This window comes from Neospora caninum, chromosome VIIb, assembly GCF_000208865.1.
Source record: "Neospora caninum Liverpool complete genome, chromosome VIIb".
Taxonomy (NCBI): domain Eukaryota; phylum Apicomplexa; class Conoidasida; order Eucoccidiorida; family Sarcocystidae; genus Neospora; species Neospora caninum.
In genome coordinates, this window is record NC_018394.1 from 4,595,779 (window position 1) to 4,612,419 (window position 16,641).

At 53.9% G+C, this 16,641-nt stretch overlaps 2 protein-coding genes and 3 non-coding genes across 5 annotated transcripts; 3 read left to right on the forward strand and 2 right to left on the reverse strand.

Annotated features, from left to right (window-relative positions):
* Positions 1-1,342: 1,342 nt before the first annotated feature.
* On the forward strand, positions 1,343-10,550 carry NCLIV_029680 (Ribosome biogenesis GTP-binding protein YsxC,related; the record flags this gene model as incomplete). The annotated part of the gene is made up of 10 exons (XM_003883163.1): positions 1,343-1,447; positions 2,020-2,142; positions 2,902-3,020; positions 4,310-4,472; positions 4,938-5,087; positions 5,505-7,341; positions 7,859-7,957; positions 8,420-8,735; positions 9,825-9,869; positions 10,250-10,550. 10 exons carry the CDS (start codon positions 1,343-1,345, stop codon positions 10,548-10,550), a joined length of 3,258 nt encoding a protein of 1,085 aa, XP_003883212.1.
* Positions 3,406-3,477, forward strand: NCLIV_t090007. Its single transcript has one exon. It is a non-coding gene; the product is annotated as a tRNA-Gly (tRNA).
* NCLIV_t090008 lies at positions 9,005-9,076 on the reverse strand. The gene has a single exon. It is a non-coding gene; the product is annotated as a tRNA-Cys (tRNA).
* On the reverse strand, positions 9,404-9,478 carry NCLIV_t090009. The gene has a single exon. It is a non-coding gene; the product is annotated as a tRNA-Cys (tRNA).
* Positions 10,551-12,752: 2,202 nt separating the features above from the next.
* On the forward strand, positions 12,753-14,835 carry NCLIV_029690 (conserved hypothetical protein; the record flags this gene model as incomplete). The annotated part of the gene is made up of 4 exons (XM_003883164.1): positions 12,753-12,801; positions 13,206-13,273; positions 13,657-13,918; positions 14,681-14,835. The coding sequence occupies 4 exons, from the start codon at positions 12,753-12,755 to the stop codon at positions 14,833-14,835; spliced, it is 534 nt and encodes a 177-aa protein (XP_003883213.1).
* Between the last annotated feature and the right edge of the window lie 1,806 nt (positions 14,836-16,641).

The window sequence follows — 16,641 nt, forward strand, 5'->3', positions numbered from 1 at the left end:
GCGGGCGGGCCCCGTGGTTCTCGCCTGCTTCCCCCACGGCGGAGTCCCCAATCCATGCAGAACGGTCCTCTCCACAAAAGCCCTTTCCATCGTCAGCGACGTTTGTCTCTGCCCGGACCAGAGACTTGCGTCGACATGTCGGCTGTCTCTCTTCTTTCTCGTTTCTGCCTTTCGTCAAAGGTGCCGTGTCTCGCCGCCCCTCTGTCTCCCTGTCTCCATTTTCCTCTTTCGCTCCAGCGCAGTGCGATGCTGGCCTCTCTTGAGGGCTGTTCCCTCTCTTCAGTTGCGTGTCTTCGTGGGGTAGAGCCGTCTCGAGGCGATGGCGCCGCCTGTTCTTCCAGGGGGTTCCCGTCGCGGTCTCCCGCGCCGCGTTGTGCGTCATCAGGCGCCTCGTTCTCGTCCTGCCTCGCGTTCGCCCCTCTGTCGCTTCCTCGCCCTCCCGACCCTTTCGTTTTCTCGTCCTCTACGGCCTCTCTGCGGGCGCCCCGCAGCGCACGCTCTTTCCTTTCTCTCTCCCTCGCAAAGTTGTTTGCGCCTCGACGGAAAGCGTCTCCTGTCCTCTATCCCGCGGGTCTCCTGCCTTCCCCTCAACCCGCGCCTGTCGCCAGCGACGTCTTCTCTCCCTCGTCCTCTGCCGTCGCGGCGTCGAGACCTTCTCTGCAGAAGCGCATGAAAGGCGTGCACAAACTGGACCGACGCGTCCAATCTCGTGTCGTTCAGTTGGGCCTTGGAGCACCCCGGAACACCGGCGAAAAGCGGCAGCAGGTACATCGAACTTGTCTCTTCTCTGCCGGGTCGGGGGGGGGGGGGGCGAACGGTGTGCGTTCCTCCGCTGCGACGCGGACACAAGTTCGTGAAGCTTCGCTGGAGGGGTGCGCGACCCGGAGGCGGCGTCTCTCTCGGCCGCCAGCCGAGGCGTCACGCTATTTCCCCAAACACCCAGGTCCAACGTCCTCAGCTCCGTGGGTCGGCGGCGAGGCGTCGGACGCTCAGCCCGTTTTGCGGTTCCCTTTCTCGCGGGTCGTTGTGCGGCGTGCACGTGCGTTTGCGCCTGGGTGTTCTCAGGCAGTGTTTGTCAGTTGTGGAACCGCGATCTTTGCTAGTTTCTAGCTCTTTTGTCTCCACATAACTCGCCTTGAATCGCTTCGTTGTGCTTTCTCTCGCCATTGGCGCTGCTGTCTTTGCGGCCCCCCGAGAGTTTGCCCTGCTCGTCTTTCCGTTGCTTTTTCGCCGGTGACGCCGGAATGCAGAAACAGGGGGTGCGTCGCGTGCCGTCGTCTGCGACAGATCCGGACGCCGTCCCCGTTTTCTATGCCTTTAGATCCTCCACGGCGATCGCAGCATGAGCGCGCGATGCCCCGTGTTTCTCGGGCAGCTGAAGCCTCGCCTCGGAAAGTGGCGAGCTGCGCTGAGAGAAGAAGAACTCCCGCCGCCGATTCTCCCCGAAGTGAGCGGAAAGAGAGGGAACTCCAAGTCGAAGGAGAAGGCAGGCACGAGAGGGGCGCGGGGCGAGGAAGAAGGACCGAGGCGAGCACGGGGCAACAGAGAGGGGACAGGAAAGGGGACGAAGGCGAAGCGCTGGATGACGGAAAAAGGCCGAAGAGTCGACAAAGCGAGACGAGCAAACACTGGAAAAAAGGAGAGAGGCACAAGGGCGGCAAAGCGCGGGAGAGGACGGTGAAAAAAGCAAAAGAGGGAGTAGGGTTTTGGGGGAGTCGCAAGGGATATGGAGCGCGGCAAGGACACAAGGAAGACGGAACGGAAAACCAGGAAAAATGTACTGCAGTTGTCGAAGCGCGGAGGGCGAAGGGAGCACAAGAAGCGACGCCGGGCGACAGCGCAGAAAACACGAGAAGACGCGCTAAGACGCGAACCGCAGAGGAAGAGGAGGAAGAAACAGGGAAGAGGGGGGTTCGCAGAGGGCGAAGCAGTTGGAGAGACAGAGGCGCGAGGCTTCAGGACAGGATTCCGGTTTCGTCTGAGTGCTCCTCCGCGTCTCCTCTTTGTGTCTCCTGCCAGGTCGCCTTCGCAGGCCGCTCGAACGTGGGAAAGAGCAGTCTGCTGAACGAGCTCGCCGGCCGTCGCCTCACCTCGCTCGTGACGAGTCGGCCTGGCACCACACAGCACCTCCACTTCTTTAAGGTGGGTTCCAAAAAGCAAACGCGAAGGCAGCCTCGAGCCGAGCGCACGGCGAAGCGGCAAAGGCGGAGCAGGCGCGTGTCCTCTCTCCACGTATTTGCGTCTTTCCCTGCCACAGAGGGACGTGAGGTGCTCCGGCATTAACTTTTGTCCCTGGTGCGTGGGGATGATGCGTCGTCCTCCCGACTCGCGCTATGCTTCCAAGCCACAACGTCTTGCCCTGCTCGTCCTACGTCGCTTCCGAGAGATGCTCTCGTATTTTCTTCTTCTCCCTTTCTCTCTTTCTCTCCCGTTCTCCCTTTCTCTCTTTCTCCCTTTCTCCCCCCTCAACCTTTCTCTCTTTTTCTGTCCTCGTCCTGCTTCTTTTCTCCCTTTCTCTCTTTTTCTGTCCCCGTCTTGCTTCTTTTCTCCCTTTCTCTCTTTTTCTGTCCCCGTCTTGCTTCTTTTCTCCCTTTCTCTCTTTTTCTGTCCCCGTCTTGCTTCTTTTCTCCCTTTCTCTCTTTTTCTGTCCCCGTCTTGCTTCTTTTCTCCCTTTCTCTCTTTTTCTGTCTCCGTCTTGCTTCTTTTCTCCCTTTGTCTGTCGCTGCCGTGCATCTTGTCTCTCTCTGTCGCGTTCTTCCCTGGTTGGCGGCTCTGCGCTCACTGCCCCATCTGGCGACAAGCCGGCAGGAAGAACGTTTAGACCATAGCTAGGCCATGCAGTGTTATCACATTATAAACCGTTGTCTCTGCGCCCCACTGCTTTCTGTTTTCGCTTCTCAGGCAGGGTCGCCGCCCGTTCTCTGCCTCGTCGATCTTCCAGGATACGGCTTTGCCAAGGCAGCCGCAGCGACTCGTCTGCAGTGGACTGAGTTTTCTCTCTACTACCTCAAGACACGCAAGTAGGAACCACGCGCTATGTGCACGTCGTGTACCCTGTTTTTACCCTTGCCTGGCTCTTCCACTTCCACACAAAGTTCAGTCCATGCATGTGCTCTGCCGCACGCGAGAGAGACGCGTGCGCTGAATCGTGCAAGGAGACACTTGTTTGGAAACCTGTGAGGAATCCGGTTTGATAGGCCGTGTCGAAAGACAGGGAGGGGGGCATACGTGCGCGAGAAGATTCCCACACGTTATACACGCATTTGGCCGGCCATGCATCAGACTTGCCCATAGAGGGGGATGCATTCCATCTGTTGTCGGCAGCCAGAAAGGACAAAGAAGATTCGAAACAAGTGGAAAAAATCGAGACCGCAGTTTCTTCGGTTTTTCGTAACCCCCCGCAAGGCGTCAATAGTCCAACGGTTAGGATACCTGCCTTCCAAGCAGGTGACCCGGGTTCGACTCCCGGTTGACGCAGCTTGTCCCCAGGCGCCGGGTGTCTGTTTCCCCTTGGAAAATCGTCCTGTCGGGTGTCTTAACTTCGTCTCCCTTTCCCTCGGAGTTTTTCTTCCACTGTGCACACTTCCAATACTTTTCCCCTGGACCTGTCTCGTCGCACGTCTCCCTCCCTCCCCACTTGACGGGGGACTTCCCTCGTCTTCCAGTGCTCCCACCGGCGAGCCTCGAAGATGTCTCTTTCTCCACTGTTGTGCTTGTCGCTGTACGGCCATTTTAAAAAGAAAAGATACAAAAGCAAATGTGCTTTGAGTGTGCGTCGAGAGAATGCTGAGACCAGAGAGGAGAAAGACTTGCTGGCAGCTGAACTTGGGCGGTGGGGCAGACGGGGGGGGGCGGCTCTTCCTGGCGTTTGCTGTTATCCTTGTAAAGAGAAAAGCTTGTGTTTATCCCTCCTGCTGTGTTTTTCCTTTACCAAGCTGTTTCAGTTCTCCTCGTTCCGGATAGCCTCATCGTGTGCATCTTCCCTCGTAGTCCCGTCTGAGATCTGGATTCATATCAGAACCTTTCTCTCTCTCTCTCTATATATAGGCATATATGGTTTCTCGTGGAATATGTGCAACGTTTTTCTGCTCTCGTCTGTCGGTGTTTTCCTGTTTTCCAGTGTCTGTTTCGCGAGCTTTTTGCGCTTGGAAGAGGTCTTGTCGCCAGGCGCGGGAGGGGGGGGGTGCGACAGGCACTCGCGCAGGTTTATGTGTTTGTTTTTTTAGAGAGAGGGATCTCGGCAGCGCGCCTCTGTCATTTATGGGGAATGGTCTTGTGTCTTGCATGTTTTTCTGCTCGTTCTGCTCAGAAATCTCCGACGCGTATTTGTTCTGATCGACGCACGGCACGGCTTGAAGGAGAGCGACAAAGAGATGCTTCACTTTCTTCATCGCTGGGGAGTTAGTTGGCAACTTGTCTTGACCAAAGCGGATCTTGTGAAGCCGAAAGACCTCGTGAAGACACTCATGCTGGTGAGAAGCGAGTTTGTGTTTCTGTTCCTGTCATTCAGGTGTCTATGTTTGTGCCATCATCTCTGGCGCGTTTTTTTCGCGACATATCAGCTCGCGAACACTCAGTATATCCATGAGTCTATTCCGGGCACACCTTGTCTTCTATCGGTGTGCTCTAAATCTAAATTCACCTCACAACTTTGATTTTTTGTTGCAATGACCTTTGTACTCCAAATAATTACAGGTTTTGCATTGGCGTGCCGATGTTCTGTCTCTGCGTCGTGGTCGTGTGTGGCGTGCCTTCTCTCTTTCGCTTTCTCTCTGCCTGTTTCGCTTTTCTCTCCGCTGCACGCTTGTGTCGCTCTTGGCGTCATCACTCTCGCAGCGGTTGCCGGGGCTCTTCACTTTTCGCTTTGCCCTCCCTTCCTTTGCATGCATCTTTTGCCACTCCCGTTTCGCGCTCCGTCGACCTCTTCGCTTTGCCAGGTGAAAGAAGACGCCAAGGCCTTTCGACACCAAGCGGCGGACCCAGTCGCCGTCAGCGCCTTGAGGCATCAAGCCCTCGACGTGCTGCGGCGCGAGATGGACGGCCTAAAAATCGACAAGGAAATCGTCAAGCACAGGATCCGCTTGCGGGTAAGCGATTGGGTGGAGGGGGGGGGGCGGTGAAGCCTGGCCTCCATGGGTGCGGGCGGAGAAGAAAAGAACGCCTCGCATTCCTCCGACGTGAGGGGACGAGACCAAAGCGGCAGCGGAAATGGATCCCCGCCCCGACGTATATTTGTGGGGAAGATCGCGCAGCCCCATTTCCATCTGATGCTTGAGCGATGCGAAGCAGAACTGACACCAGAGAAGGCTGTGTCTTCAGGGCTGCCTGCATCTGTTTGCATTCCACTTTGCTGCCCTCGTGAACTCCTCGTCTCTGTCTGTAGGGGCTTGGAATCCGCTTTCGCGGGATTCGTGTCTTGTCCGGCCTTCGCCTATACGCTTCGGGAGAGCTCTGTGCGAATGTCTCTTCGCGGCTACCGTGCATGCGCGTTTCTGTCTGCGCAGATCCACAGCAAGCTGGAGGAGCGGCGCCTGCGTCGGCAACTGAAGGCGGCCGCGAAGAAGAAGACGAAGAGCGAGGAGGGGCGCGAAGGAGACGGCCGGGCGCACTCTCTCTCTCGACCTTCCTCCTGGGTCACTGCTGCTTGCAAAGAAGGGGTGGATCTCGATTCCCGAGGGAACGCAGTCGACGGCGAAGGCGCCGAGACAGGCTTGGACACACCACCGATCCTGGAGCGCGTGAGAAGGCGGTGGAACTTTGAAGACGATTTCTCTTCGCAGGAAACAGCGACGGGGGATGTCGGTTCCGATCTTCCGAGAAACACAGCCGGACTGGAGTACGAAGGCGGAGACACGGAGCAGATCTCCTTAGACACGTTCATCGAGTGCACGGAAATGGGCCAAGGAAGTTGGCACCACCGCCACAGCCTGGAGGCAACCGCGGAACTCCTTTCCGCTTCAGAGTTCCCTCACGCCGCGCCTTCGCCCCTATTGAACTCCGACCCTCGACAGGAGGAACAGCCTATACACAGGGACCGAGACCTCTGTGGCTCTGAGGCTCTGCAACCCCTCGGTCGCAAGAGAGGCCGCAGGCGAGCGAGCGGTTCGAACCCTTCCTCTGGCGAACTTCTGGACGTCCCCGCTGCCGGGACCGAGGCGCGCCTCCAGTCGCCGGATCCGTGTCCGGCGTTCTTTGCAGCTGCCGACGCAGCCGCGCAACTCGCGCTGGGACTGAATTCTTCTGTGGCGAAGGAAGAGAACGGCAGGCGTCGAGAACGTGCCTCGACTGCCTCTTTCGAATCTGGCGGGGAGGAAGATCCCCGCGCAAGGGTCCCCCGCATGGACGCCTCCTCGCCGTTCCCTAAACCCTCTCTTGCTTCCTCCTCTTTGGCCGCTCCCTCGCCTGCGTTCGATGTCGGAGAGGATGCGACCTGTCGAGCGCGAGGTGAGGAAGGAGATGTGCTGCGGCCTGCGTCACGACCGTCCTTGGCTGTGGACTTTGACTTGTCTCTGAGACCAGGCGGTTCCTCAGAGAGCGCCGGGCACGCCGGTGCGGTGACAGAAGGAGTCAAAAGCGAAGCAAGTGAAGTGCGGATGGGGAGAGGCTGCTTCAAAGACGAGGTCGATGCGCTCCATTTGAATCGAAAGATGTCAACGACAGAGAGCGGGGCCGAGTCAGAGCCAGGTGAAGTTTCGTTCCTCTCTTCTGCGCTGGATTCGCCCGCGCTCTTTGATTCCTTGGACGACGACGAAGACCCTTCTTTCCTCCTTCAGCGCTCGCTGCAAGGTTCCTCGCCCTCTTCCTCAGCATCACCATCCGGCGGCCCGCTCTCCGGGTCCGTCTCTGGCCGCCTCAGACGCGCAGTGCAGGAGACACAGGAGATTTGCAGGAGCAGCTGGCAGGCAGAGAGAGTGGGGGTAACGAGTGTGGCGTTTGAATTGACAGAGAAGGCGCCCGACGTGGAAGAAGAGGAAGACGAGGGAGAAGACGGATTTTCCTCGCCTTTTCCTTCTCTCGCTGAAGCGCGCCAAGCTGCGCGAACGCGAAAGAGCCGTCTTCGTCCTGCGCCCTCGCCGCGTCTCTCGGGCGTCGCGATGGGGCAAAAAGGAGACGTTCTGCTCCTCGAAGACGCAGGGCACCACACAGGCGGCGGCGGTGGTCAGGCAGGTCGTCGCGCGCGAAGACAAAGGAGAAGTCTATCGGGCGATGAGGCAGGACGATTCGGCCCCGACCCTGATCCTCTGCAGCAAGCGCCAGAGCCGGGCGTGTACACAGGCGACTTCGAACGCGACATGCGCCAGTCCTGGGACCGCCGCAAACGCATGGAACTGGAAGATCTCGGTAAGAAACCTGTGTGTGGCAACCAACGAAAACCGCTTTTCTACGCTCAATGCACATCTGAAATCTCCGTGTGGCCTTCCGGTAAGACGACACTCCAGAGCGCCGCCTTCAGCAGATTCCGTTCGTTGAAAACCCTGCGCCGTCCCCGTCGCCGCGCTGCTGAAGCTGTAGTTCTTTCGCCTGTGTCTCTGCATGCAAAAATATGTTCCGGAAAATAGGAAACCCGGCGCCGCTGACAGTTTGCTCAGCCCTTCTTTTAGGACGTGCCGTCGACGCTGAGAGTCCCTTGAGAGGGCGGCTTCGAAAGAGGCCAGAGTTCCTTGGAGGCCAGTCACGAGTTCCTGGCGTTTCCACGATTCTCGTGGTGCGTTTTCGCGTGGGTCGTGGTGCATGGAAGACCGCTTGAGAGAGCGATCGCGTGTTTTTCGGCTTTCTTCCTGTGGCGCCAACTGACGTGTGTGCCCTCGCTTCTTGCCACTCTAAGCTTGTTTTTTCTTTTCTTGTTCTCTCTGTCAAGGTAACGCGCCGTCGCGTCCTCTGAGCCTCGGCAGTCGAAGCCGCGACAAGATCCAGTCTCGGGATGAACGCCCCACTCCGTTCTGGCGCCGGAGGAAAGGTAAAGGGTTATGGAAGCATTGTCTTGTCGCGGACTGGGTGTTGATGCCGAAGCAGCAACGCTTTCTCCTGAGCGTATCCCGCAGGGTCAGAAGTGCCAAAGAAATATGAAAGTCCTAAGGAGCACGTGCGCGTCGTGAAACGTTCATGTATATACGTATATATATATATATATATATATATATATATACGTACAGGTCTGTGTCTTTATTGCATCGATGTGGTCTACTGATGTTTAGGAGCTTCCTTCGCCTCTGCTGTTCCTTGCGTTCCCTTTGGCAGCAAAAGCGCTGGCTCGTCACGTCGACGGGACGTTCAGGGGGATATAGGATCACGATTCTGTCAGCGTGTGTGCGCGTATAGATAGATAGACGTGTGTATGCATGCATATAAATATCGGTGTATGCCGTCATTTTTTGCATTCGCTGTCGCCTCTCTCCGTTCTTGTTGTGCCTTTTCCCAGAGGCAGATGCGATGGCCCTTTCTGCTGAAGCTGGCTTTATTGGCCTGGATCCAAAGGCCCTTCAGAGACCCGTGCGAGGCGTCCAGAAGCGTAAACTTCTCAGGCGACTCAGCCGCATGCGGCTTCACCATCTCCGGTTGCAGCCCGAGAGCGTCTCCAAGCGACTCGTCGCCGCCGTCGGAAAAGAGGCCAAGGCAGGCTTTGCAGCTCCGGGGATCATTGCCGCCAAGGACAGGAAGGGCGGCAAGAATTACACCTGGGAAGAGGCGATGAGAAAGTGGAAGCGGTGGGCCCGGAAACATAAAGCGGACGCAGCGTAAGTCGAGAGAAAGGAACAGAGACGAAAGGAATTTTTGCTGTGGGTTGTACGGAAAGAGCCCTGAAGCAAACCGTGGCATCGAGTGGTAAGGAAATCGAACCAGCTAGGAAAACAGGGAGAAGACGTACGGCACGCTGACTGAGGAACCCAGTATATAGGAAGGAAGTCGGGGAACCGCGCCGTAACTACGGTAGAGAACGCGGGAAGCGACAGAGATCGTCGGGCAGCCAAGCAGAAATTAACCCTCTTAGATCCTTCAGGTTTCCAGGGCGCGCACGGAATTGAACCATGAACCTGCCGATCTGCAGTCGGCCGCTCTACCATTGAGCTACACACCCGCAGGTGCTTTGGCGGGAGCGTGTGGCGTATCTAATCTGTATGCGTGTATGTGTATCACAAAAGCTGGAGTGAAGCACGGGCGCCTAGATATAAAACCTTGCAGAAAAACCCGTGTATGAAGTACGGGGACACGCAAGGGTCGGCATTACAAATCGACGATCTGGTATTACCGCCCTTGACTCCTCTCTGCACCAGTGGCTTCACGTAGCACTTCGGGTTCACCATCCCATATATATGTTGTGTGTGCGTAAGCATCATTAGGCACGTCGTTGGTGGCACAACTGAGAGGCCAGGATATCGGGTGATGAAACGGGAGGGGAATTTGCTAGAGGGCGCGCACGGAATTGAACCATGAACCTGCCGATCTGCAGTCGGCCGCTCTACCATTGAGCTACACACCCGCTGAATCTGAGATGACTAGGAGAGGGGATCTGTGCAGAACACCCAGTATGCATTTGCTGAGGCCTCTTGGTCTCCCTTGTAGACTCCTCGTCTGATATATTTTTACCTTTCGGGGCGGAGCCTGTTTTGACTTCCGTCAGCAGCGCAGGGGGGGGGGGGGGGAATAGGTACAATCTACGGGCGCCATTCAGTCTATTTCGGGAGGGCGGTGATGCAGGGTTGTCCTTCGCTAGACATATATCTTCGGTGCCGAAAAGGACTTTTTCTGAAGATCCATCTGAGAGGAGAATCGCAAGCTTCACTCTCGCTGGTGCTTTGGTTTGCCTTTCCTCTCGTGTGTCTCAGGGTGTACGGGCGACCAAACAAGCGACGACTCTTGGAAGAGCAAATGTAAGTCACTTATGACCAAGCGGGTTTTTGGGTGAACCTAATTTGAAACGCCAGAAAGACAACCTATGGACACAGTTTCGTGCCATCTGAGTTGGTTTAGAAGTTACCCGTCTCTACGGAGACTCTGTCGGTCGTCACACTTTGATGTCTCGTTTCCAGTTTTCTGCAGGAAGTATTCTGTGCTCGGAAGAGTCCATTCGGGGGATACTCTCATATTCATGTTTTCCACTCTCTCCTCTGTGTTGGTCTCTGTCCCTCTTCCTGTGTGTTTTGATGCGCGTACCTTCTTCACTGCTGTTGCGTGTTGTTTCCTTCATCCTGTGTGTTCATGTGCGAACCTTCTTCACTGCTGTTGCTTGTTGTCTCCTTCATTTCTTCAGGCAAATGGTGGAGCGCAAGCTGTTCCGGCAGAGACTGGCAATGAAGAAGAAGGAACAGAATGAGGCACCTGGCGCTGGGTTAGTTCGTGAGTTCAAACAACGAAAACGCCAAGCCCGCGAGTTGGCCCGGGGGCTTGAGGCATCGCAAAACGGTTCATTTGGTGGTTCTGGGGTTATGAAGAATAAGAAACAAAGCCCAAGGTCGAGACGGCTGCAGCGGAAAAAAGATGAGAAACTCGCGGAACTGGAGGCCTTCAGAGAGTGGAAGATCCAACAAGAAAATAAAAGGCGCGGCCGGTGACATGGGACAGCGAAGGAGACAAAGGCCGGCAGCTGCTCAAAAGCTCGGTACAACTGTGATGTGGAAACATAGCCAGGGGGACAGAACTTGAGGTCCATGGGACCCAAGCGAATGAGGAAGAAAAAACGAGGAGATACAGAACCTGTGATTTTCCCGTTACGCGCTTGATAGGGTCAGAGGTTCCCCTCCCTCGTGCCCTGAATGCTCTGGCGTTGTGTGTCCCGTGTCCCCTTCTGTTCACTTTTTCCGTTCTAAGATGATTGCCAAGCAACTATTGCATTGCAAGATACTTTTCTTTCAGAAAATATGCAAATACGCGTGAGCACACCTCTTGAACAATACGTACTTCCGTATAAAGCCGATCGGTGTGATGCGTCTCACCAATCCTCCAATCTCGTCCCCGCACACGAAAATTTGTTGATCATACCAAAGATGCCCATTCCCGCCTCTTCATGAAAAGAAACTATATGCTTTGGAAGCGGTACAGCGATCCACTAAAACCAACTTGGCATTGTTAAAATTTGGGGCTGAGCGACAATGTGGACCGCCTCCTTTCTCGAATTCGGATAGGATGTTTTGTTATTTGGTAGCGTAGCTCGGCGATGGAAACACTGCTTCAGTGAGATAGAGCTGCATCCGAGAAACGCCTGATGGCAACGGCACCTGTGATACTTGCAACGAGGCACTCACGGCGAATGTTGTGAGACTCAATATGTTCCAGTCCGTTCCGTATAGCGTGCCCATTGTTCACAGTAATGTAGGATACTGAGTATGACTCCAGTTACGAGATACAGACAACCAAGTTCTTTATGTTTGCTGTACACCACCACACCACTGGACTGCTTAAGACAGCTAAATGCGATGCATTTCAATATCCTACCGGTCTTCATGTTTCCTTCGAAGCTGGAACAGCATATCAACGTAGATCACTTGGAAAATTCCCGTTTTCCTGCTGCTACTTCTCTAACTGAATGCTAAACGCTAGCGAATGCACAAGATGCTTCTGAAGTAGGTCTAACGCTAGAATGATGAGTTGCTAAGCTGTCTAGTCGTCCGGAACCGAGGTGTTCTTATTTCCATTTAAGGTGAAGCGCAATCCAGGTTGGTGTGTCCCTTACTGCCTTCTAACCCGGAAGAAATAGCAGCTATCCAAAGAGAGAGCGCACGTGCCTCTGAGCCGGATTCCTAGCCTTCTGAGTCACATGCATCGGGTTGCTTGTGTTAGAGATCGGCGATGGATGGTGTAACGAAAAGAATGGCAGCAGGTTCCTGCTACAAAAAGGCACATCTACCGCCTCTCATTTGCGCATCTATTCCTCTCCTGTGTTGCATGTCCCGATCTTCGATCCTGCTTCGTTTAAATTGTGGGCTTTCATGGTTGATTTTCTTGGGGCTTTGGGAGAAGGATCGTACGATAACAAGCATAGCCTGTTCTGTCGTTAGCCAAAAAGCGTGATCGTCCAGAACCCGAACTGCAGCCGAAGAAAAAAGAGCGGGAGTTGTGCCACCGCTCGGTCTGTATAGATCGGTAAGTGAAGGGAAGCATCCGTTCATGGTGCTCCGTTGATATATTTTTGAGGTTTTCTGTCGTCCTTGCAAATCCGGATCTTACAATATCGTGCTGGTATTTGCTCTTCAAGATTTATGCGCTTTTCCTCCCGTATTTTTCCCGTTCACAAGCGCATATCCAACAATATCGCTATCGTTGGACTGCAGAGCCTCAGTCGGTGGTTCCCCTCTTCCCTGGGGACACGTAGAAGAGGTATCCGTCTTAAGACGAATTTAGTATCGAGTACGTCGCAAAACTCGACAACGATGCCTGCGACGGGGGCCCAAACTCGTTTGTCTCGAGAACGTGGCGTCGAACGCGTCGCATCATTTCATTTGCCTTTATTCGGGGGTTTTGAAGCAACATATTTCCGTCTAGCTAACCTTGTATGCTTTTGTATGCGCAGTTATTCGCTACACGCCAATTCCCGGTCTAGTGAGTCACGAATATCTCTCAGAAACAAGTTTGTGCGAAACGTCCAACGAGCGTCGGCGACTCTCCACACCTCTCAGAACGGATCCTCCCGGTCGTTAAAACGCATGCTGAGCCCCTAGATTTTTCTTTCTTGTGCCTCGTTTTTTTGTGCGGCCCGCGGTTCTCCGTTGCTGACAAGAAAGATTTTGGTTTTCTACGTTTTTGCTTGAGTCGTGGAAATGTTTCGGCTTCAACTCTTTCCCGTCTTTCTTCTCTTCATTATTTCAGGTACGCGCCTACTAGCGTGCAGTTGCCATTTTCTTGCTGGTCGAGTCTGGCGGCTGTTGACTCGAGAACCCTCGCCTTCCCTTCCACGCGTTTTTTCCCACGTTTTTTCAGTTGTTCTGTCAGTGTCGCTGCCTTTGCCCGTCGCACTTGCCATTGGCGAAGAGACTCACTGGCAACATACCCAGTGAACAGTTGCTCTTTTCACCGTGTGGTTTTTTGGTTCGAGGGACGGTGTCGTCCGGCCTATTAAATGCCGCGTTTTCGTCTGCCCAGCGCAAGGCGGCGCTATCCTATCGTGCTTTTTTGTTTGCCACTTCTCACAGTGTGCATGGAAACGGATTCAATCAGAGAGATCCCGATAGGGCGGCGGTACGCCTCTTGTGTCTGTGCATTATTTTGTTCAGCGGCGACATCCCTGTGCCCAGACACCTTCGTCGACGGTGCAGAATCAGCCATGGAGGACAACGCAAAGGTTGGTCAATTTTTTTTCGAAAAAAAAGAGCGGTCTTCGGACTTGCAGAAATGCAGCGGTTTTTGTTGTTCCAACTGAGAGGACAGTTTAGGTCGGCACTTGGGCGTGAGGCGGGTGTCCGTAACTGAGTCTTTACGGAAAAAGCACACGCGCCATGCACGACATACAGAACAGCGTCGCTGTACAGTAGATGCTCGCACTGGATGTGCTCCCTCGATATCTGCTGCCTCTGAAATCGAAAGCGTTATGAGCGTTTCTGTGGCTCCATTATGCGTCTCCCTGTATAACAGATGTATGTTTTTCTGTGTCTATCTTTTGTAAGGCTCTGTGTTCATTTGTTCAGTGGGACGTTTTGCGCGAAACTTCTTACCCGTTGTCTACAGACCGTGACATTCCCAGAGCCGGCTCAGGACAACATCTACACGACAAATGTCAAGCTGTCCTCGACGCCAGCTCGCGTGAAAGTGCTGATTGAGTCGTCTGCGGGCTCCGGCGGCTACGCCTTCATGGCCCATGACGTTCTGGAGGGAATTCAAAAGCATCCGAAACTGGAATTCACGCCACTGGCCGATGACGAAATGAAGGAACGTTTGGAAAGCTCCGTCTCGAAGCATGGTGTCACTGTGAGCAAACCTTCTATTGAACGTAAGCCAGTCCTCCTAGGATACATTTAGAGAGATAGAGTATGCTGGCAGATAAATACATATATAAACACGGCGTTGCGTATCTCTGGAGAGGATAGAGACAGTGTAGACCTACCCGTTTGGTAAGGTAGCTGCCTCTGTGATAGACGCGACTTGTTACGTCAAGAAACCTGTGCTGAGGCTGCGCCTTGCCTCAAGAACTGTGGACACGCATACACGTGTCAATGGTCAACGTGTAACATCGCTTACAAAGAGCTCCACCTCCCAGATGAACATCGAGTGTGTTCCGTCTCAGCCGCAAGTAGAGTTTTTTTCGGGAGGCCGACTGAGTGCAGTTCGTTGCATGGCTTGGTCCGCAGTCGATGAACCGTTAACCGGCTTTTTGCGTTGTTAGCTCTATTTGAGAGTGGTTTTTGGAGAGCTGGTCTTTGATGCCTCGTGAGGCTACAGACAGACGTATTTTTGTGGCACCGGTTCTGGGGTACGCGTTCAAGACGTTTTTCCTGAGGGGGGAATTCTGTGGCGTCTGAAGGCCTCGTGTTGATCGGCACTAGTATTCTCACGAATCGTTTTCCCTTCTGCAAAGCAACATTTCGACTGTCGTCAGTTGTTTTGGCTGAGAATAAAGCATCGTTCGCACCTGCTTGGCAACCCACCGGTTGTCTACGGTCTCCGCCGAGCATGTGTTGCTTCAAATGCCTGTTTTTTAGCTGACATGGACTGTGTGTATCTGTGTTACACTTGATTTCTGTCGGGTGTACAGATGTGAAGCAAATGCCTGGAGCCTCGCAGACCTACGTTACCCCTGTTGAAGTGACCGAAGCTGGCGACTACACTGCAATCATTGCCCAGTTGCGGCCGTGGGCTCCCCTCGACGGTGCAAGGTTCTATGTTGTCCACATTCACGCGGAGAACTAAAAGCGCGTGCATACAGATGCATAGGTATATATAGAGTTCAATACAACGCTGTTTGCATACTAGGTTTTCTCTCGTTTCAGAAAAATGCATGCAAGTTCATACGTCGTTACACGAGTGCATACATCTGTACGTAGGCGTTTGGGTGTCCGGTCTTCTCTTTTGTCCCCCTGGACGTTGTGTTGGTACCCTTGCCCCCTGCTTGTGTTTTTCTAATGTTCGTTTCATGGGTTTTTGCCTAAATGCTGATTGTTCGCCTCATTGTAGTGGGTGGGCCTTTTGGTGGGTGAACCTGTTCACAGGGGCTCTCTAGCGAAAAAGCAAAGACTTGGCGGGCACATCAGAGGAAGAGACCTGTCGCTCACGCAGTATATCGCATTGAGCGCGACGGTGTGTCTGATTTGCAACTTCCGAAACCCTCTGTATATTTGGGCATAACTAGTGAGTGCCGTCTTGCTGTAAGCTTCCGTGGGACTCTGGGGTCTTGCCGACCGCAGGTAAATGGGAACAGGAAGCAGATGCGGCAAGGGAAATGGACACAGCAACGACGCATCCATGTTGTCGAGGGACAACTGTTAATGTGCGAACGTGCGGACTGTAGCTTCAGCTGGATAGCGTCCTTTTTGCCATGGGAAACTGCGCGGGGTGCGTTGGGTGAAGAAAGTGACGCGCTGTTATTTCCTCTGTTGAGGCCGTTTTAGTAGGATACTAGATATCACTCGGATATCCCAATTCGGGCCTTACACTGCCTGGTACTATCCGATTTTCACGTACCCTGTACGGCATGCACAGTTCCGTAGGACAGCACCTTTTTAAACAAGTCGCAGTGCGTTATTTCGTAGTATAGCAGCCTGCAGGCGTTTAACAAAATGTATGGATCGCTACAGTTTCCTTCGTTCAGCCTAGTTTCTTTTTTCCACGGCGAGTGCGGTTCAGTTGTCGGACTGTCACATTGGCAATACGGCGTGTCCTGGTGTTGTATGCGGCTCTTCCGATCTCTGTGATCCAGTGAATTAAAGAAGGCCAGCAGCTTATTCCAGGCTTCTCATCCACTATCCTCGATGATAACGTTTCTCACGTCCGTAACCGTGGGTTTTCGGAACTGGGCATTTCATTGTATCCTCCCGAAGCGCCCGAGTGTACCGTTTGCACGGGTGCGCAGGAGATGGCCATATATCTAGCTTTCCATTCACGGTGAAGAAGTTGCAGCGAAAAACAAAGGGAAATGGCCTCAGAAGCAAGTCGACAGCCTTACATCGTCACTGGACCGTTCATGGGTTACCTGATTATACATCGAAAGAGGGAGACAGACCCACTAAACAGAGCAGCACTGAAGTTCCGTGTGAATTTCTGCTCCGTTCGTTCATAGAAAGTTAGCGGATCAGATGCATTATCCTAGGAGATGTGACTCAATTTAGCCTGGCACTTCACTTCTCTGCCAGGCGGCACAGGACGCGTCTACACACCGTGCAACCAAGCGGGTACCACCCGGGTATTCGCGTTCTCTTTGTGGATGCTCACTAGAGCTGCGTTGAGGATTTTTGTCTACCTGTCCTTGCGAGTTCGACCCCATTTTTGTGTGTGTCTGCCATCTTGCGTTCATTTATTCACGTTCAAGGAAATCTCAAGTGCAGCATTGCCGTGACTCCTTTACATGCTGTGGATGTATTCACTCTGTTGAAGGTTGGAAGCCCGTCCGTAGTGCTGTAGCTTTTCTGTGTGGATTCTCAAGAAATCGGTGGGAATGTAAGGGGAGGACCTTGACGACGTCGACGCAGTGTAACACTAATTCAACGGAAAACACGTCTT